This window comes from Rousettus aegyptiacus, unplaced genomic scaffold (assembly GCF_014176215.1).
Source record: "Rousettus aegyptiacus isolate mRouAeg1 unplaced genomic scaffold, mRouAeg1.p scaffold_m13_p_6, whole genome shotgun sequence".
Lineage (NCBI taxonomy): Eukaryota > Metazoa > Chordata > Mammalia > Chiroptera > Pteropodidae > Rousettus > Rousettus aegyptiacus.
The window spans coordinates 30,924,392-30,946,157 of record NW_023416309.1 but is presented as its reverse complement, the minus strand read 5'-3'; the positions used below and the strand labels follow the sequence as shown (position 1 = coordinate 30,946,157).

General features: G+C 32.5%; 1 protein-coding gene across 2 annotated transcripts in view; it reads right to left on the bottom strand.

Moving 5' to 3' along the window:
* PTEN (phosphatase and tensin homolog) overlaps positions 1-21,766 on the bottom strand; it is a 79,376-nt gene that overhangs the window by 18,628 nt on the left and 38,982 nt on the right. Inside the window, exons 3-5 of one of the 2 annotated variants that reach the window (XM_016128229.2) lie at positions 16,115-16,159; positions 10,357-10,400; positions 8,396-8,634 (exon numbers count right to left, since the gene is read on the bottom strand). In XM_016128229.2, the coding sequence (XP_015983715.1) occupies positions 8,396-8,634; positions 10,357-10,400; positions 16,115-16,159 (328 nt within the window). The remainder of the gene's footprint in view (positions 1-8,395; positions 8,635-10,356; positions 10,401-16,114; positions 16,160-21,766) is intronic. The other variant, XM_036223846.1, reaches the window with a different exon arrangement.

Here is a 21,766-nt window from a genome sequence, read left to right as displayed (position 1 = left end):
ATTATAATTATTTGAAGCTTCTAGGTCTGATAGCAGCCACATAAAATGCAATTCAGACAAGGTACTTGAGGGCTTCTACACATATTCATTTTCATTCTTGGATGGTCTATTCAGATTTTGTATTTCATCTTCAAGCATTTAAGAAAACAACTGAAAATTGCCCATTTACTGCTGAAATTTTCAAATTCATTAGCATCGGCTTGAATGTTTTTAATTTCATCTCTGCACTATAGTTATAGCTCCTTTCTCAAATTTAACATCTAATTTTTGTTTTCCGTCTCTATACTTTTTCCCTTGATTGGCTTTAAAAGAGATGTATTGATTTTATTGGCATTTTCATATGTGTTTAGATTTATTACTTGTTATGATTTACCATTTACTAATGTACACATTTATATTTTCATCTTTATTAATCTCTCTCCTGTTATCTTAATAATCTCTAATATGAATTTGTATTTCTTCATTGACCCAAAATTATTTAAGTGGTTTAAAATTTTCAAATGGTTGATTTAGTTTGATTACACTTAAAAAAAAAAATCTCGTTTTATTGAATTGTAATTAAGAAATGGGTTTCATAAATTTCTACTTGGAGGTGAGATTTTCTTTGTGGTTGGCCTAATAAGCTATTAATCTTGGTTACTATTTTATGGATGATGAAAAATATATATATTATGAGCTATATTTTAGATCTTAATTTGTAACTTCTTGATCTTAAAGTATATTAAAGATTCCTATTACAGTTGCTTTTCTATTAACTTTTTCCCCATTTATTCTAGTTTTTGCTTAATGTATTTTGATGTTATGCTTAACTCAGAATTCTTCTAAATCTTCATCATGGACTGTAACTTACATTGATATAAAATTACTTTCTTGATCCAGTTTTATGCACTTTGGCTGTAAATGTACTCTGATACTAATATCCTGTCATCTACATTTGAAATTTACATTTGCCTGATATATCTTAAATGAACTATTTATTTTTTTAACCTGAGTTGTTTTATGTAAATCTCTTGTATATGATTAATCTCTTAAAAATCAAAGATTTAAAAGTATAGGTTATATACATCTTTCAAACCTAGAATAGTCATAATACTGCTGGACCAGAATACTACCGAGAAACCAATCACAACAGAAGATATGTAATGTACTGTTCATAATCTGTGCATCAATACTCTCAGATCACCTTCTCTAAGATAAATTCACAATCTAGATTCCTTAGTTAAAAAAGTAATTTTCTACTTCAGTAAACTTCACCAACACTTCTCAACTGAGAAATAATGTAGATTGTTTTTACATAATAGTTTTTGCTTAAAGCTTGAAAATCCATATTTCAGAATGATCTCAACACAATTATTAACAAAGAAAGAAAGAAATATGGCTCTTAGAAATGGCTATTATTACAGTGACAACAAATAATAGTAGTTGTATATTAAGTTACGTGCCATTTTACATGTATCCCTAACACTACTGTAACTTTACAAGATAAATACCGTCGTCTTTATTTTAAGGATAAAAAAACAGTCCCATAATTATCCTGTTCAAAACCAGGATCTGAACCTCAATGTGAATCTGACCCCAAAACTTTTTACTCCCGTGTCCTGGGGTTTTACTAACAGCACATCTACTAATTATGTGATCTAAAATAAGACCTCTTTGAGCTCTTATTTTTCCTATCTATGAAGAATCTCCAAAGTTTAGAGTGTTATAGCACTTCAATTCTATGAAACTAATAAAAGCAATGTATTAAATAATGGTATATGAATCATATTGAGAATATGAAGCAGATAACTGGTATTTTTCTCTCCACACAGCTTCCTTTTGGAAAGCTATCATTCCCCCTGTGGTTTGGTGGGGGAAGCTATTCTCCAGCTTCAGATATATGCCCCAAGTCTCTGGCCAGAATGTTTGGTTGAGGGATGGGTACATGCCCTAATCCACGTAAATCAGAACCCAATCTAGGAATTTCTGCACGAACTATAGCTCTCTTCCAATTGTGGTTGCCAAAGCAGAGAGAATACTTTGCCATTACATTACAGAGAGTCTACATGAAAATAAAGTATATAAAGACAGAAAGAAGAGAGTTGAGAAACATTCTTAACATTTGTTAAGCATATAGATCCAGGCCAGAGCTTTTCTAGGGTTATATAAGCCAATAAACATCTCCTTTAGTTTAAGCTATTTTACATTGGGTTTCTGTGTCTGAAAACTGAAAGATTTCTAACATTATAATACAGCTGCTTTTTTTCTTTTTCCTTTTTTAAGTTTCTATTCCTACTTCAAGGATCAAAATAATAGAGAAAAATAATTTGGGCAGGGAAACAGTACAGTAGATGGAATACTAGATTTGAGGTTAGAAGGTTATACCTTTATGCAAGGTGTAAAATCTTACAATTTTGTAAATATAGAGATTGGATCAAAGGCTTACATACTGTGTATTAGAGGTACACAATTTAGTCTATAAGAATTAAAAGTCAGAAAAAATAAAATGTTGAGTTTTTTAAAGTTGGAAAAAAGATAATTATAGCTTATTTTGTTTTAAATAAAGAGAAAATGAGAAAATTTCATTAGGTTACTAACATGGGGTAAACTTAGTAAATAGGTTAGAAAAAAAGTAATCTGATTACACATGATATGACAAAAATTCGTTCCTCAGAGAAAGTAGAAAATTCCATTTTCTTGGGATCACTTAGAATAAAGTTAGTATTTATTATTACTAGAAGATTTAAGTCTCCATTAAAGATAAGCTAATAAACTCACAGTGATCATAATATATAGGAACTTTATTTCTAATAGTTGCTTTGAAAAGAAATCAAAAGCTCAAATGTTTTTCCTAAAAGTTTAATCAAAGAAAATAAATGTTAATATTTACATTACCTGCCACTATCTGGAAGGGGAAAGGCAAGGAAGAGAGAGGATTAGCAGACATTCTGGGTAAGTTTATCATGCAATAAAAGTTTGCCTCTTTAAATACAGAAAATATGGAAATATTTCCAAAATTCATAATTACCAGCACTCATAGGATGTTTTAACTCTTTATTCACACCCTACAATAAATATTATGACTTATGGATTATAATTCTGAAACTAAGTACAAATGCAGATAGTGTGAGGCATAGGACTAACTGGGAACTAACCCTAGGAGTTGCTACCTTGTACCATGCTTTCACGTGAGGGTAGCCAGTGGAATAACTATTGGCAACTTGTTTTGGAATAATTTGCTACAAGCTCATCGAGCAAAAGGATAAAACAGCAAAGAAGTGTGACATAGTTGCCTTCTTATAAATTATTGAATAAAAGATAAGAGTCTTCCTTCCCTCAAGAAGTTAGCTCACACTCAGAAAACATTTCATTTTTCTTTATAGAAGGTATCAGTTTTCTTTGACTTCTACAAAACATTCAAAACCTGACATATTATTTGGGTATTACTAACACAATGGCACATTTTATGATAAGCTGGCACCCACTACTCTGCAATCTAATTTGCACCAAGTCTGCTGAGAAAATGTCAAGTCTGCACTAGATTATTCTGAGGAGAGTCTCTGCAAAGTCTACAAATTCTTCACCGAAACATGACAACTGGCTCCTCTTTCTTCAAACAAGGGAGAGGGGGAGAAAGGGATGAGGGAGAGGAAGAGAAAGAGAAGAAACTTTCTGCTCCTATATGTCACCAGAACAAAATTTTCTTCAGCCTAATTTTTCTCTATAATTAAAATTAAGGATACTAGCAAAATAACATAAAAGATAGTTTAAATAAAATTAATCGCACGAACTGAAAATCGATAAAATGTATGTAATCTCCTATAATGGGTCATAATTAGAAAGATGTAATTATATAACCTAAAAGGAAATACTGGCAAGAGGATAAATCCATTAGCAGATATATCAAAAATAAAACTACTTTGGATAATCAATTATATTTATTACAAGACACTTTACCAGAAAAATTCCATAGTGATATAATAACAGTGCTACCATGCTCAGCTACATTTTCTTATTTATGATGAGCTCAGTTACAATCTTTAAAGGTTAAAAATACATTATTTCTCTAGTACTCCAACCATTAAGTAAACATGTAATATATTTGAATGTTTTTAACTACTTAAATCAGGGGCCATTAAGTGCCCTAGCATCTGTAAAGAAGGTATAAACTGAGGAGACTTCAAAATAGGCCAATTCAATCAGCATGACATGACCTTTCAGGAGAGACCGACCCCGCACAGATTAATTCTGAGCTCTCAAAATTATTTTGCAGTTCTAGGGTTTGTGGACTTAATAGTGTAGAAAGAAGAACAACAGTGTGCCTGGGGACTCAAATTTTACTCTGAATGCTGTCATTAATGGGATAATCTTATCGAAGCACTTCATCCTTCTCGGCCTCAGTTATATCATCTATAAAATGAGAAACATTTCGTGGGGGGGGGGGGAGAGAATCACATGCCTTTTATCCACTGTGTATCTAGCTTTTTAATGCTGTTTCAACCAAAAATGCAAATGACATGATTTAATAAAATATAGCTTCGTCAACAGCATCTGTTCATAAATTTCTCTTGGCCTTTTTAAATAAACACAGAGATAAAAGGTAGGAGCACATTAGGATACTCCTTTAGACCCTGTGAATAATTCATCCAAAAGATGGTCTTGATATATTAATCAGTCATAAGCTAAACACAGATCTCAATGATTTGATTCCAAGATACTAAAAGTGGTCAATTTTGGCTAAATTACTTAACTATGAATCTTAATACCATGTAACAGTTAAACATAACAATTTTACTGAGTACATCCTTAACAGTTACGTACAAACTTCATCTTCTAGCACATCACCTTTTACTTGGGGAGAGTCCAACCTGCACAAGGATAAAGAACATGCTGTGCCTACAGTAGTTCTGATGATGTAGGTACTACTATGTTCTGCCACATGACACTACAACTTTACACTTATTCTCTTCCTATCATTTCACTCTGGCCCCTATTTCACAATCCCATGAGGCCTGCCATTTCATCGAATCTCTCCCCGTCTCTACAGAGAAACAGAATTGACACAATTACCACCAGATTGTAATGACTAAAATATCTCAAACTAACGAATTAAAATATGTCCTCACTTTTTGATTACGGAGACTTCTCTCGGGTCTAAGTTACACTAGAAACAGAGAAATTAAAGCATAATAAAGTTTAGGTATACTTGGGTTTTACTTTTTTATTCCTGGCTGTGATAGGATGGAATATCCCAAGTACTTCTTATATGGTTAGTTCTTACTATCAGAAACATTTAATCAACTCTTCTGAAGAAATACCTACATCAGATAGGGTTTATATGCCTATGTGTAGGGGCGAGTGGGTGTGTATAAGAGGGAGGAACAGGGGGAAAAACAGAGAACATGTGGGAGCACAGCTTAGTCAGAAAAGGCTAGACCATTATAAAACCTTTATGTGTTCCCAACTCAAAATCCCTGTAAAGCACTCTACAAGGCTGTTGGCTGTAATGCCAAACAAGTCACACAGTTGAATGTGGCGAAGACAAATACCTTAGAGATGGTCAAACACATTTGTAGCTTACAAGAAAAAAGTACAACTGTTGCAGTTTCTCTATCAATTTTATCCATTCCAAAGGAAAAAAAAAAAAAAAAAACTGACATTTTTTTCTACAACTATGAAGCAGGTCATCAGAGGATTGGAAATACCATTTTCCTTCTGCATATGACTTCTCAGCTTAGCCAGCCAATAGTTTTCATCAAATATGTGCATGGTGACACAATCAAATAATAATTCCTATTGCAGAATCCTTTTTGGAAACTTTAAGGGACACTAACATTTAAAAAATGGTGAAATTTCTTTGCCAACAACAACAACAACAACGAAACACTTCTAAAGAAATTTCGGTGGTCTATAGACAGTGTATCTTAATGCCTGAAGAAACATCTGGTTTTCCTGCTTTGGTAAAGACAGAAGTTCATGTCACTGAGATTCAGTGCTTTGTTCATTAGCATGCACTGCAGTGCAAGACCCTACTTACTATCGATACTAAGGGAAATCTTATCTAAAGTATTCTACTGCTTCATGAGCCCTGAATAACAGCCTATGCACAGGGATTTGTCATGAAAAATCTACTGTTGTGAATGCTGTCTAAGTCACAAATGCCAAGACTTTCAATCAGGGGCGTCTCAAGAGGTGTCATCAAGAAGTGGGAGCAACTATGATATTCTTTGATGTATAAGTTCACTGGCCTTCAGAAGACAAATTCTACAGCCAGGATTTTAACAGCCATTAACTAGATATAATATGAACTCATTTATAAAGTTTAAGTCTTCAATCTTAAAACTAAAATGTTTTTTGTTAACCAATGTCACCATAATAAAAATTAAAAAAGAAAAAAAACTAAAATGTGGAGTCATAATCTTTCATTTTTAACATAGCATTAGGTCAGGATCAAGCCAAAGATGACCTCATTAGCTAAAGAAAAAAAAAAAAGACGCAACATAAATTTATCTTAAAAGTCTTATTAGAGAACTCTTATTTCTTGACATAAGCCTATTTCTCATCTGGCAAAAGAATCTACAGATTCCATTTGCTCCTTCATTCTTTTGTGAGATAGGATTTTCAGCACTCATTTTCACCAAAAACAAAGTAAAAATTGATTGCATATCAAAGATGATATAAAGGTTGCTAAGACAATGGAATAGTTTTAACATGTTATTTAAAAACTAAATAATAGTAGCTCTTTCATTAAAATTTACCACGCAGCAGAACTAAATTAGATGGTTAAATTGTACCATCTAAATTTATTCATCATTCTAAAGAAGTAGGCACTGACTTTTGCATGAAAAAAAAAAAAGACAATTCTTATGAAGGTTTTTTTACATTCTGTTGAAAATGTTTACAATGCAATTAAAAACTTTAAGAACAATTTTATCTTCTTGTACATGATGTATTTTTATGAAAATATGTATAGCTTTCATCATATTTTTTAAAGTATGTAACATAAATAGTTTAAGAGCCTCTTGCTTAAATCTAGTGATCTGGCTCCGTACCACATACACAATTTTTCTATTTTTCTCTTTTTACCTGATTTCTTTCCCACCAACAAAATGTCTGCCAATCATTAACCTCATTTTAAATTTCTACCACTGCTTCTGCAACTATATTTTAATTTGACCATTTCTATATAGTTTTCTTCCCATTCAGTTTCTTTTCCCATGCTTCACTGCCTTTATTCACTTAAGTGTTAAACAATTCATTTTCTGTATTTTTAATCAGCAAAAGTAATTGTTTCCCTCTAGATGACGAAAGGATGAACCAAAGTAACTATCTCAGGTCCTCTGCTCTGGAACTCATACCAGTGCTATCAACAGAGGGTGCATCCCATATATATAACAGTAAGGCAATCGATCACAATCAACAGTCACCACAATCATTCACTAACATAAGATTCAATTTTTTAAACCATCAATAAGTACTTTGACATCCTAGATAGAATTCAAAAAAAGACACAAAGACAAATAAAACAAGAAACAAGGAAGGAGTAAAGGAAATTGGAATCAATGTGGCTGCCCAGTTCGAAATGATGGATATGATCACTTATGTTTCTGTTTTGAAGTTGAATTAAAAAAAAAAAAAATGAGATTAAACTGAAAGAGAATCTTCTTGACTATAAAAATTATTAAAACTAGAATAAATTTCTCACATAAGTTATGATGCCTCCCTTAAAAGAGTTCTTTAAATGAGTTTTTCCATCTATCTGGAATGGTTTGGGTTTTTCCTTCTTGGAGGCAAAGAAAATTATGAAATTGCTGTAAGAAATGTAAACATGTTTTGCCATACTTACCATCCAAAGAAATGAATCTCTTAAAAATTACTGTAAAAGTTCTTCCAAGAGTTCAATTTCTGCTTTCGAATGTACTATACAAATAAAATGTCACTAAATTTCTACATAGTCTTTACTCTTCTGAATAAGAAGAAACTTTAACTAATCTTAACTACATATATTACTATTCATATCAAAGAATAATCTTTATGTATTATAAAAGTAAAGATGCTACTTTACTAAGTAATAGCAGCCAAGTTATTATCCAAAGACATTTTATTCTCAATCGAGCTTCAGAAATATCAAGCTTATTTCTGATAAATATGCTGACTTTTAAAATGTTTTGTTAAGTATTTTATAAGACCAAATATGCAATATAGTTAATAGGTAAGATATGCTAGCATGACATAAAAATGTTAGCACGAACAGAAAAAGTTAATCAGCCATTTGCTCATATAAAAGTTAAGATAGTAACTGATTTAAATATTTAGAATAAAAAAATAATGGTTACCAACTTTCTTTCTAAAAATCTGTTTTCCATTAAATTCTTAGATCTAGGAGGAGGAAAGAAAAACATCAAATATAACCTACCTTTTTGTCTCTGGTCCTTACTTCCCCATAGAAATCTAGGGCCTCTTGTGCCTTTAAAAATTTGCCCCGATGTAACAAATATGCACAAATCATTACACCAGTTCGTCCCTTTCCAGCTTTACAGTGAATTGCTGCAACATGATTGTCATCTTCACTTAGCCATTGGTCAAGATCTTCACAAAAGGGTTTGATAAGTTCTAGCTGTGGTGGATTATGGTCTTCAAAAGGATACTGTGCAACTGTGGTAAAAAGATAATCTCAGAATAAGAGGAAAATCACTTCTGAATTGTTTATTAAAAGTAAGTTAACTTTAGAAATGCTGCATATAAGCTCAACAGATGTTTAAAAGAAAAACTGAATTTCAGAGAAAAATCAAATTATTGTCTGCAAATTTTCAAATTTTTGAACAGAAATAGCCTCTCATTAAGACATGGAGGCCACATATTTTTTCCCCATACTTTATGAAGGAGGAAACTTTGCTCTGGATGGAGAGGTAGCACAGGTTATAACATATCAAAATGAAATGTCACACAAGCCTCTTGTCAGGACTCTCAATGAATTTACTAATAAAAGGGGTAATAACACTTGTAATATTGCATCACCATAAAACATATTGAAAAGAAAGCATAGATTACTAATAAATCAACAATGGAAAAAACTGCATTTAACATTTCATATATCAAAAATGCTAATATGCTATTTCTTGCAAATGTTATTGTTGTATACACATGACTTCAAAAGGCATTTACAAAAGAACTGAAAAAATTACTTATAAAAAGTATACAACTGTAGTAAAGTTTATCAAATGAAGTTTCAGGTCTTTTCATATAAGTTATTAAGAACCCCAAACTTCTCCATTCCCTATGATTAGAGTTGAGGTTTTGAAAATTGGTCCAGAAATAGGATTTTACATATATCACTGTTAAATTTTATCTTAATAGTCTCTGCCTCAGTTCCACTCTATTAAGGTCCTAAAAATTCTGACAAGCTAATTATCCTCTGTGTCATCTAAATATATAAAACATATGTCTTATATTTTCAATCAAGTCATTCATAATGTGGTATAGGACACAATCAATTTAAGCCCTTTGCTATGACAGGAGAGCTCTTCTGATAGACAATGGCTAATATTAAAGGGAGTCGTCAGCAGGACAGTTTTCACTTAGACCATCTTCATTTCCAGTGGCACAGAAAAACATCTATAAAAACGTGTTAAACAACTATTTAAAGCAGGATAAACCTTGAATAAAACACGGTTTGCTTAATAAGCAGTAGCCTAAATTCACTCAAAAAGAAACATTCTTAGTGAATCTATACTGACTTTCATTCTTAGTGCTTCTGAATTCTCAAACCATCTGTTTGAAAGTCCATCCTAGATTTTCAGGCGGGATCAATGGCAAATACATTAATCTGTAGGTCATGGCGCCAACTTTCTATGAACAGCATATGCCAAATTTCTCAACTCTCCAGTGGTTCAAGGGGTTCCACGAATACAAATCAAAGCTTTTGTGGGCTCTGAGATAAAACTAACTATGCTTGAACAATATCCTATTTAAAACAGTTCCCTGTTCTCACCTATCAGGCTCCTCTTATCCATATTTGGTTATATACCCTTTTTCACCTTTTAAGTCACGCTCCTTCTGCTTTCTCCCCATAATCTCTTACTATTGCATCAAATGCTTTAAAAAGTAGATATAATCCTTCTTTATTCTATTGTTCATCTAGGAATTTTTCCTAATTCTGAGTCCGTTCTGCAATTTAGTTTCCCTAACGTTATTGGCAGGTTTCTATGGAACCTGCTTCCTGAAACGTGACAGCAAAATTATATTTTTCAAATATTCTAAGACCATCTTTAAGATAAACATTTATCACACTTAATAATCGAGATTATTCATTATTGCTATGACAGTAAGACTTAGTTTTCAGTTATATAACACAATACAATATTTTTATATACCTACCTCTGCAGTTAAATTTGGCAGTATCATAATGTCTTTCAGCACATCTAAAAGAAAAGTTTAAATGTGATATGAAGTTATCTTTTACAATTGGGAAAAAAAATAATAGTAACAAACATTTTCTGAAAACCTTTCTAATTCACCATGTATTATGCTAAGTGTTTGATATTATTTCTTTTAATCCTAAGAATCCTATGAAGTAGGTTTTATTTATTATCCCCATTTTACAATTAAGGAAACCAAAGCCTTATGTTAAGTGTATGCGATTAGAACTTATGCATTTGCTTATACAACTTGTGATGCAACTAATATATAACTCTGCAAATTCAGCAGCACCTATACCCTCAAATTTCCTTTATGGAAATTCTACATGCTAACAGAATTTAATAACTAACTACTTTCAATATTATCTTTACCTCATAGTTAGCATATAGTTTTCTTACACTATTATCTTTAAAAATATGTTGAAAATAGTGAAATTATAAGAGCAAAGAAAAAGTAAAGAAAGATACTAAATGGTGCTAATCTACTCAGATACAACATTTACTAAACTTTAAAGCCAGACCTTTCCCTCTTTAGATAAGCTAAAGGTCATCTTTTCAATAATCTCTCAGGTTACAAATTTTAATTAATGTCTTAATGAGAGTAACAAACAAAATCAATACAGAATATTAAAATGTTGACTTAGCACTACATAGAGCATGCTAAAATTTGTCTTTTGAAAAGAGACACATTTGTTATCATGCAATGCCTTATTCGTGATTAAGAAGCCATGATATCATGTTTATAAACATGAGAAACAACAGCCTAGGAAAGAGATTCCATATATCGGTTTGTGGCCAGCAGCATCCTGGTAACTCTAACCACTAACCAAACCAGATTTTAAAAAATTATTTAAAATAAAAACATTTTAAAACAAAAAAAAGTCCATTGCCCCTTAATCCACAATTCTAAAATCCCCAAAGTTTGAAACATTTAACATTTTTTCTTAAATTTATGGCAAACTCAATTGCAACAGAACTCGATTCTAATTCAGGAGATTGTACGTAGTCTTTAATAAATACACTTGGGTACTGTTCCAAACCCCACTGGAGTGTTATAATACAAGAATGTGCTTCCATGGTTCCCTTTCTGAAAACTTAAAAATTCTGAATGCTGAAACATGACTGGCCCCAAAAGTTTCAAATAATTATCAACCTATATTTATGTTTAGAAATCCTGAAAACATCTGTATAGTTCCTCTACTTTAAAGAGTTTTACAGTCAAAGCCACATGATGATTAAACTAATTAAAACAAACTGCAATTCACTAATTTCTAATTTGTCAGACCTGAAACAAATCAACTTTCATTATTACTGCTCAGAACAAAGCTTTTCCATTTTAGCATATTATAACTTAGTATGAGTTGCTAGAAAGAAAATTTATTCAGTAATGATATATGCACATATACGCATCCTTGCTGAATAATTTCATACTCACTAATATAAAAAAAAAAACCATGACAGGTAGAAAAAAGAGGACTGGTGAAGAAAATAATCACATTATATATTTTCTTTGGTACAGGATAAAGAAGCAACCTGGTCAATAGTGAAAAATCCATAATGAAATATTTTATAAGGAATCATGTAAAGACAGAGGTTAGGAGCTAAGGGGGTTAGGTATAGGCTAGGAACGAATTCTAAGAAACTGATCTCATGACAATACAATAATAAACATTTTGAGTTTTATGTAGATTCAGTTCTCTAAAATTCCTATGCTTTCTCAGGAACTCAAAATGTTTCCTTTGACAAATAGTGCTTAAGACTACTTTCATAAACTGATTCTCCAATACTACTGTTAAGAGGAGGAAATGGAAGGTAAGTAGAAATAGTGAGCTACAAAATATCCACTAGATGTACACACCCTACAAAGGAGTTTTCATGTTTTCTGATTCATCCTCACCACCATATAATAATAAATATTATCTCCATTTTATATATGAAAAAGCTTAGATTCAGAAGAGCGTGGAAAAACTTGCTCCAAACTATAATATGCAACATGTAAATTAAAGAGCCAGGACTGAATGAAGCTCTTATACCTCTGATTACAAGTCAAACTTTTTCTAGCATTGTTTCATACTGTCACTAATAATAAAAAACCAAAAACGGTTTTAAAAACAAAAACTATAACAAAATTTAGTCAAAGCCACCCTTCCTATAAGAACAACACTTGGCACAACAGAACTGACAGATAGTGATAAGGAAAACACAATAAAGTTATGAAAATCTCTGCAGGTATGGATAGGGAATGTATGAGAACATATCCTGGGACCAGTAGTGATGAAAGTGATCTGGGGAGGGGCTGACAGAGTAAGAATAAAGATTCTCTTCTTAATTAAAACCTTCTCTGATACCTGCGTGCATGTATACACAATGTTTCTTATAAATTTTTTGCAGTATGTTATTAAGTCTCTCAACAAACCATAATTGAAGGTATAGAAGTAATAGCAGATGGGATTTAACTAAGACAAGGTTAGACAGATTTAACCATTTATACTTTATAATTAAAACTGAACTTGGATTTTTTAAAATCATCATCTCATATTGGCTTATATAAGACGAGAAATGAAAGCAGCATTGAAAGAGTTTTTATATAGTAGACAGAAAGTGAAGAAAGAGGTTACGATTAATAGGAAAAGTTTCCAGTGAAGTGAGATTTGCCATGGAATCAGCTAGGCATGCAGTTTCTTTTTTATTTTTGACAATGAATTTATCCTTATCTCACAAAAGAAAACTTAATAGGTAAAAATTAACAACAGCTAAATTTTTACCACAAAATGATGGAGAGTTGTATGTCAAACAGAATATACAATAAAATACAGTATCCAGTGAACATTTAAGTTCCTCAAAGGCAAGAACTATATTATGCCTTTATTCACTATCTTCCCCACTTCACCTCTTATCTCCACCAGAGTATAAATTATACAGAGGAACATACAAAAATAAAATACATTTGCACAAAACAAACTGAGTAATTTACTAGTACCAGTATACTAATAAGCTAATTTTATCTGTTTTTCAAATAACTTACTGAATGCCTGTTATATAGAGATATAAACAGATTCACTTACTGGAAAGCCTACATTAAAAACTCTTCTTCATCCATATATGTTATAACTGCCATGACAAGTTTAATACACTATTAAATACAGGTATGTCTAATGCAAATATTTTAAGATCTTTCAATTTATATATGTTTGCAAAGATATATAGCACATGTAATTAATATCTTAAAAATAAAAGAAATAAAATAGAAACATCTGCTGCTTGTCAGACTCATTTAACCAGAGCCAAATCAGAGTAGAAAGAAGGTGAAGATTAAAAAACGGACATGAGAAATCAAAACATACTACAACTTGGTAGTTCTATAAACTTCTGAAGTAAAATTTGAGGAGGTTAAAAAAACAAATGAACAAACAAAATGAAAATGGGAAGATTGGCATAAAGAGTGGACGGTCTGCTACAGTAAGTACCTGTGTGACCTTGTTCAACTCACTTAACTTCTCTAGGCCTCAGATTCCCCATCTGTAAAATGAGAAGGTTGGACTAAATGTTCTCTTTCAGGTACTTTCCAGTTCTGAAAACCTATGATTCCACTAAATGAGTAGAGAAGGGGAGTTAAAATATATGCACCAAAAGTTACTCTCAACTAATAATGAGTCAGTCCATTAACTTGGGAGTTCAATGTTTAGAAATTTAAAAAAAAAAAAAAAAAAAAATGGGTAGTCAAGTTCCCAGGCTAGTTTCAATGCCAACTTTAACCATAATAATGTAAGTGACCTACAATACTGACAGTAAGCCTAAATCCTAATCCGTAAGCAGGAAGCCTCTGCATACAGGAATGAAAAGAATTTCCTTCCCTTTCTCTGGATATAACATTAAACTTGCATAAAATTTTGAAAACAGCAGAATTTGTCCTTAGTATCTTTCTACTTTCCTTCTGGGACTCTTTTTAAATGCCCAATCCTGAAAATCTAAGCCTGAAGTAATTTGTTTTATGAACTCCGGCTTTTGACAGTTCTTGTCCTGGTTGTTGGTTTTTATTTTATTTTTATTTTTTTTAAACTTAATGTCTAAATCCAGTTGTTCAAGAAGTACAAAGCTTTGTGGTTTTTATTTGCCTCTGCAGAAACACCCTGGCATCTGAAACCAGGCTTGCTGTAGGAAAAATTAATCAGGAAAAGAGGAAGATAATATGCACAGGTCATTTGTAAGCTTGGGCCCACTAACCTAAGTGTCTACAGCACCTTTTACTTTCCTTCGCCTTTTTATCTATTTCTACCACAGCATGCATGCAATACTCCCCCCACCCATAATCTGACCATAATGAATTTTCTGCTATAGTCTGAACACTTATGCCAACAATCTTCTTACACGCCATTCTCTCTTGTCTTCAATGCCATTCCCCTCCTACTAGGTCTGCGGGTCAACCTCTACTGATTCTTTTCATACCAGCTCAAATATCCTTTTTTTGTGTGTGACACCTTCCCTTTGGGGTATCATTACTGTTTCCACTGTTCTCTACACAGCTCTCTTCTATACAATAATTCTCTTTTCTGCAGTACTTTGTTTACCTCTCACATTACACTATAAATTACCTGAGGACTAGAACTATACCATATTCACCTCTGTACTGACATGTTTTATAATGTCTAACATGTGCTAAGCACAAGATAAATGTACGCTTCTTTGTGAATCTGAGGAAAATAGTTAAAACTCACTAGAGAAACAATATTGGTGTCTACTTCACCCTCAGGTCTTCTGAGGTCTTATTAGAACAGAAAGATCACTAAGTTAAAGATTTAAAAGCAATATCTCAAAAGCCAACAAGGCACAGACATTCTTTCCTACTTTTTGGTAAAGATTTAAATGTCACTGAAGGTAGCAAAGAATCTTGTTCTTACATTTGATAAATAAAACTCTACAGAAATTATAACAGCGGCTTAGTATAAATTTAATTAAAACTCTTCCTGTTGCATAATTTATCAATATCACATGGAGAAAATAAAAACCAGGTAGAAAAATAACACATTTTGTATTCCATCTTCTAAAAATTAGGAAACGACCAATATTGGGGAAAAGAAAAAATAGTCTTCAAGGGCAAAAATAGTTAAACATTTTCTTCCCATTTTTCTTTTGTTCCTTTTTTTCCATTTCATGTCTCTACCCACCAAGTCAAAAGAAAAAACAAAAGGTTAAAGATAAGGTCAGCTATCTGCATCAATCAGGCAATACTTACATCCCTGCCCCAGACAAGGGTAACCACCCAATTCAACAATTTTAGTTAACTTATTCATGTTATATACAGTTAAGAAATACCCTAATAGCTGTTTTAACCAATTGACCTAGAGACACAGAATAAACAAAATTATATCCATTCTGGAGCATATCACCATAGATGTCATTAATGCTTTCACAGAACCTCTGCTGTGAATTACACTTCAAGTTACCATATGGTTATGGGCTCAAAGATGGGCTAGATGCCAAGGCATTTAAAGCCAATCAGGTAACATGAATGTGGGCCAACATTGGTTTACCTCATCACTACACTTTCTAAATGACCTAACAATGCTCTCAATCAGACTTCTTGAACTAATTGTTTTAGGAATACAATTCTGTTCAAATATATCTTTAACTCTACCTCATTTTAACAAGGAAATAACTTTCACTTAATAGTTATTTTAGAAGTATTTGGAAGCATACAAATAAGAAAACATACTTACAGATTGTATATCTTGTAATGGTTTTTATGCTTTGAATCCAAAAACCTTAAAACAAAACAAACAAACAAAAAGCCACCATTAACAAAAATGAGCTAACATTTGAAATAACATTAATACTATTGAGAAAAACCAAAAGACAGATTCAATTTTTCCTAGTCTCAAATATCATTTAAGAAAAATAAAGAAACTCCAATAAATGTTCCCTCTATGAGTTTAAACTAGTAATCATGTCATTCTTAAATAATTATTACATTACACAGATTTATACAATCTGAAGTAAAGCCAGAGCTTTTCATAGAATGAGTATTTTCATCTTTTCTCTTCAGCCTCACATGAGGTTGAGTATTAAGAAACAACTTCTTTAAAAGGCAGTTTTAGTATTTAGCTAAAGTTCACCTAGCAGCTCATAGATTTGCGAGAAAGTCACATGCAATCAAATATCTTAAAAATAACCCTGAAGTCAGCCATCATTTTCTTTCAAACTAAAAACTTGTGATATTTAAATATATAAATAGTAACTATTAACTCTGTACAAAGTTTAAGTATTTACACAAACATATTCTCATTTGATGCTCACAAACGTCACATTTTACAGATGAGCAAAACAGAACTCAAAGAAATAACAGGACTTGCCCAAGGTCATACAGCTACTAAGTCAAAGAATCAAGACCAAAGATTTATCCCTCAAAACAATTAGTTAAGAAACCACACAACAATTACAGCCAACACCACCATGTACTATATGCCAGTTACTACTTTAAGTACTTTATGTACATAGATTTATTTAATCTTATAAGGTAAGTTAATAGAAGAGTCAGAAAAGTAAGGCTGAACAAATAGAATAAATAAAATAAGACAAACTGAAAACAGAAGGGAAGATTTCTAAAAATTTAAAGTTCATAGGCTCAACATATGAATATGAGGAGTTCCAGAGAAAAGAATAGAAAACACAGAAGAAAATTCAAGAAAAATAGCCAAAACTGAAGGATATGAATTTCCAAATTGAAAAGGACACAATGACTATCCAGCAAAAATGATGAAAATAGGCCTAAATAAAGGCATACCTATCGTAGTGAAATTTCTAAATACTGGTAAGATAAACATAAGACCCTAGAAGCTGCCTGAGAGAAACAGGTTTCATAAAAAGAATCTGAATTATGACATCACCCTTCTTAATGGCAACACTAGTAGCTAAGAACAATTGGGCAAAACTTTCTGACTATAAGGGAAAATTATTCCATTCCAAGACAGACTATATAAATCGAGTGTAAATATATAATAAAGGTATTTTAAAATAAACAAAGTCTCAAATTTTGCTTCCCATATACTCTTGGGAATATATATGAGGAAGGTATCAGAAGGTGTGCTTCACTTAAAAAAGGGTGGGGAACCATGAAAGAAAATGAGTTCCAGGAACTAAAGAATCTAACTCATGAGAAGGGAAAATAGAGTTTCCAGAATGGTGAAGGAACATCTCAGGCAGACAGCTTAGAGAACAACTAATCCATATTAGGGCAGGCCGGAAAACTCCTGGAGAAAAGAAATTTAATACCAAATGTGCTCAAAAATGTTGAGAGATTTATAAAACTGAGGGCAAGTGTAGAGATGAATTAGTTAAGAACAGAGAAACTAAAAATTTAAAAAGGGGGAGGGGCTGGTAGGAGATGAATTATAAATCCAGGGAAAAGAAAATGCAGGGAAAATCAGTCATAATATACCACATCACTTAACTGTGAATGGCATTTATCTAGTCAATCATATAAAAACCTAACACAAATATAACCAAAATTGCAACATAATTACTGGCAGGAAGGAGAAAGGGGGAGGAAGAAGTCTGAATATATGTGTGTGGTTGGGGTAGGGGGAAAAAAAAGCATCCATAAACTTGGATGTGAACAATTAACTATGTTACACAATAATACAAGAAGTACTTGTAAATATGTCACTAATTGAAATGATATATTTTTATGTCATACTGCAGTTGCAGGTATTTAAATATTTACAATCAACACTTCAAAATTGTCATTAGACCTGCCAAAGTTTTTTCTAAACATGTTAATAACTATATTATTATATCAGATATTTGGTTTTAAAGTATTTTCATAAATACTATAATCAAAACCAGTATTTGTAATCCTATGAATTTTATTTTATGGATTTAAAGTCACTCTCAGAAGAGGTCCATAAACTTTACCAGACTGCCAAAAAGTTACATGGCATAAAATAGGATTTAAGAACTCTTGCCAAGGGCAGAGAGAAACAAAGAAGTATTTTCTTTCTTGCTATGATGGTTGTTAATAAACCCTGTAGAACTATTTAATTCTAGTATTTCATTTGTACAAATTTTTTTTAATGAAAATATTTAAAGTATGAGTCACTTTTTATAATTCATTTTTAAAATTTATTTTCTTAAGTATTTATTTTTCAATTACAATTGACATATATTAGTTTCAAGTGTACTACATAGTGATTACACATTTATATAACTTACGAAGTGATCACTCCAATAAATCTAGTGTCCATCTGACAACATACATGGTTGTAACAATATTAATTGACTATATTCCCTATGCTGAACTTTACATCCCTGTGACAGTTTTTATAACTGGCAATTTGCACATCTTAATCCCTTCCCCTTTTTCACGAATCCCCCTTCCATCTGGTAACCATGAAAATGTTCTCTGTTACCTGAGTTTGTTTCTGCTTTGTTTGTTTATTTATTTTGTTTATAGAGTACACACATAAGTGAAATCATATGTACTTGTCTGACTTATTTCACTCAGCATAATACCCTCCAGGTCCATCTATGTTTGTCACAAACAGCAAGATTTCATTCTTGTTTATGCCTGAATATTCCATTGTGTATATGTACCACTTCTTTATCTGTTCTGTGTATCAATGGGCACTTACACTGTTATTGTAAATAATGAACATAAAATGAATGTAGAGATGCTTATGTCTTTTCAAATTAGTTTGTGTTTCTTTGGATAAATATCAGAAAATGAAATTTCTGAGTCTTTGTTTTAAAATCTATTTTGTCTGATATAAGTATTGCTACCCCAGCTTTTTCTTCATTTCCATTTGCATAAAATTTCTTTCCATCCCTTTACTTTCGGCCCAAGTGTCTTTCAATCTGAAGTGCGTCTCTAATAAGCAGTATATGCCTTACTCTTGTGTTCTTATCTGTTTGACTACCCTATGTCTTTTGATTGGTATATTTAATCTATTAACATTTAAAGTAATTGTTGACAGATATGAATTTATATTTTTGATCCTTTTTTCCCTTTATTCTTAAAGATGTCCCTTTAACATCTTGTAATACTGCTTTGGCAGTGATGAACTCCTTCAGCTTTTTCTTGTCTGGGAAGCTCTTTATCACGTCTTCAATTCTAAATGATAGCCTTACTGGGTAGAGTAATCTTGTTCGTAGGTCCTTCATGCCAATCCCTTCTGGCCTGCAAAGTTTCTTTTGAGAAATCAGCTGACAGTCTTATGGGAGCTCTCTTGGAGTTAAGTTTTTTTTTGTCTTGCTGCTTTTAAGATTCTCTTTGTCTTTAACCTCTGGCATTTTAATTACATGTCTTGACGTGTATCTCTTTGTGTTCCTTTTTTGGGACTCTGAGCTTCCTGAACTTGTATGTCTCCTTCCTTTGACAGGTTAGGAAAGTTTTCAATCATTACTTCTTTAAATAGGTTTCCAATTACTTGCTTTCTTTTCTTTTCTGGTACCTCTATGGTATGAATATTGGCACTCTTGACGTTGTCCCAAAGGCCCCTTAAACTATACCCATCTTTCTTTTGCTGTTCTGATTGCATGGTTTCTGCTAACTTGTCTTCCAAATCACTGATTCAATTCTCTGCTTTCTCTAATCTACTGCTGATTACCTCTAATGTATCATTCCATTTCAGCTACTGTATTCTTCATTTCTGACTGGTTATGTTTCCTATCTCTTTTGCCGAACATCCTTATAACCAGTGTCTCAAACTTTTCATGTTGTACATTACTTGCCTCCATTTTGTTTAGTTCTTTTTCTAGAGCTCTGTTCTGTTCTTTAATTTGGGATATACTTCTTTATCTCATTTCGGCTGCCTCCTGTGTTTATTTCTATGTACTAGGTAGATCTGTGATGTCTCTCAGTCTTGGTAGAGTGGCCTTAGGTAGTCCTTAGGTGTCCTGTGGACCCCAGTGGCACAGTCTCCCTGTTGACCTGAACCAGGTGCTCTAGGTGTGTCCCTTGGGGTGGGGGGAGGCTATGTGTGCCCTCCTATTGTAGTTGAGCCTTGATTGCTTTTGTAACTTCAATGGGAGGGACTGACCCTACAATGTAAATGTGAGCAGAAAAGAATGGTATTTTGGAGATTAATCATTAATTTAAATGCCTGCTAAAATAAAATTCAGGTATTACAGAAAGTTAACAATCAAGAACCCTTAAGGAAAGTAACAATCCAGACTCTCTAAAACATATCATCCACAACAGTCAACATACAATTAAAATTCCCTAGACATGCTAAACAGAAAAACATGACCCAAGTGGAGGGGAAAAAAAAAATAGTCAATAGAAATGGACTCCAAGACAAACCAAATGTTAGAATTAGCAGACATGGACTTTAAAGTAGTTACTATAAATAAATACAAGAATGTAAAGGAAAATAGTTACAGTAAGTGAAAAACTGAGAAGTCTCAGCAAGGATACAGAAACTGTAAAAGACAGAAATTCAAGGTCTCAAAAGTCAATATCTAAAAAAGAAAAATCTGCTACATGGTCTTAGCAGAAGATTGAAGACTGCACAAGAAAGATGAGGCAGATTCTATTTTCCAAGAATGACTGCATCACCCATCCTACATGCTCTTCATACGACATAACATTAACTGTTTTCCCATCAAGTGGTGGAGTCTATGGTTCCACCTCCTTGAACTTGGGCACACGTTTGTGATTTGCCTCAACCAACAGAGTATGGCAGAGGTGACATTAAGTGATTTCTAAAGCTAGTTCATAAAGATGCCATGCACTTCCACCTTGGACTCTGGATCTTCACTCTTGGCACTAAACTGCCATGCTATGAGAAAGGCTAAACTAGTCTATAGGGAGAGACCACTTAGAAAGGCTAAGTACAGGGATTCTGGACAACAACTCAAATGAAGACTCAGATAATAGCCAGCATTTACCAAACATGAGTGAAAACACCTTCAATGATTCAACCCCCAACTTCCTAACTCAGCTCTAGTCACTGAGTCTTCCTAACGAAAGTCTGAGACACATGAAGCAGAGACAAGTCACTTCCACGATGCCTGTCTAAATTCCTGACTCACTGAATATATGTGTGTGTATGTGTGTGTATATCCTCTAAAACACACACACACTCATAGAGGCATAGCTAAAAATTCAATAGAAGAATTAAAATGGAATACCCAAAAATATTCATTAACTCTAAAGAGGAAAGAAAAAGAGGAATGAGCATGAATGAATGGAGTGAATATCAGACAACTAAACATAAATAGAAAGATGGTAGACTTAAACAAAACATATCAATAATTAAATATAAATGAACTAACACTCCAATTAAGAAAGTCAGTGATTACAAAGCAACTTCAAAACTGACCTTCATATTCTTTTATGAAATGTAGTACATTTTATATGTTTACATATACTT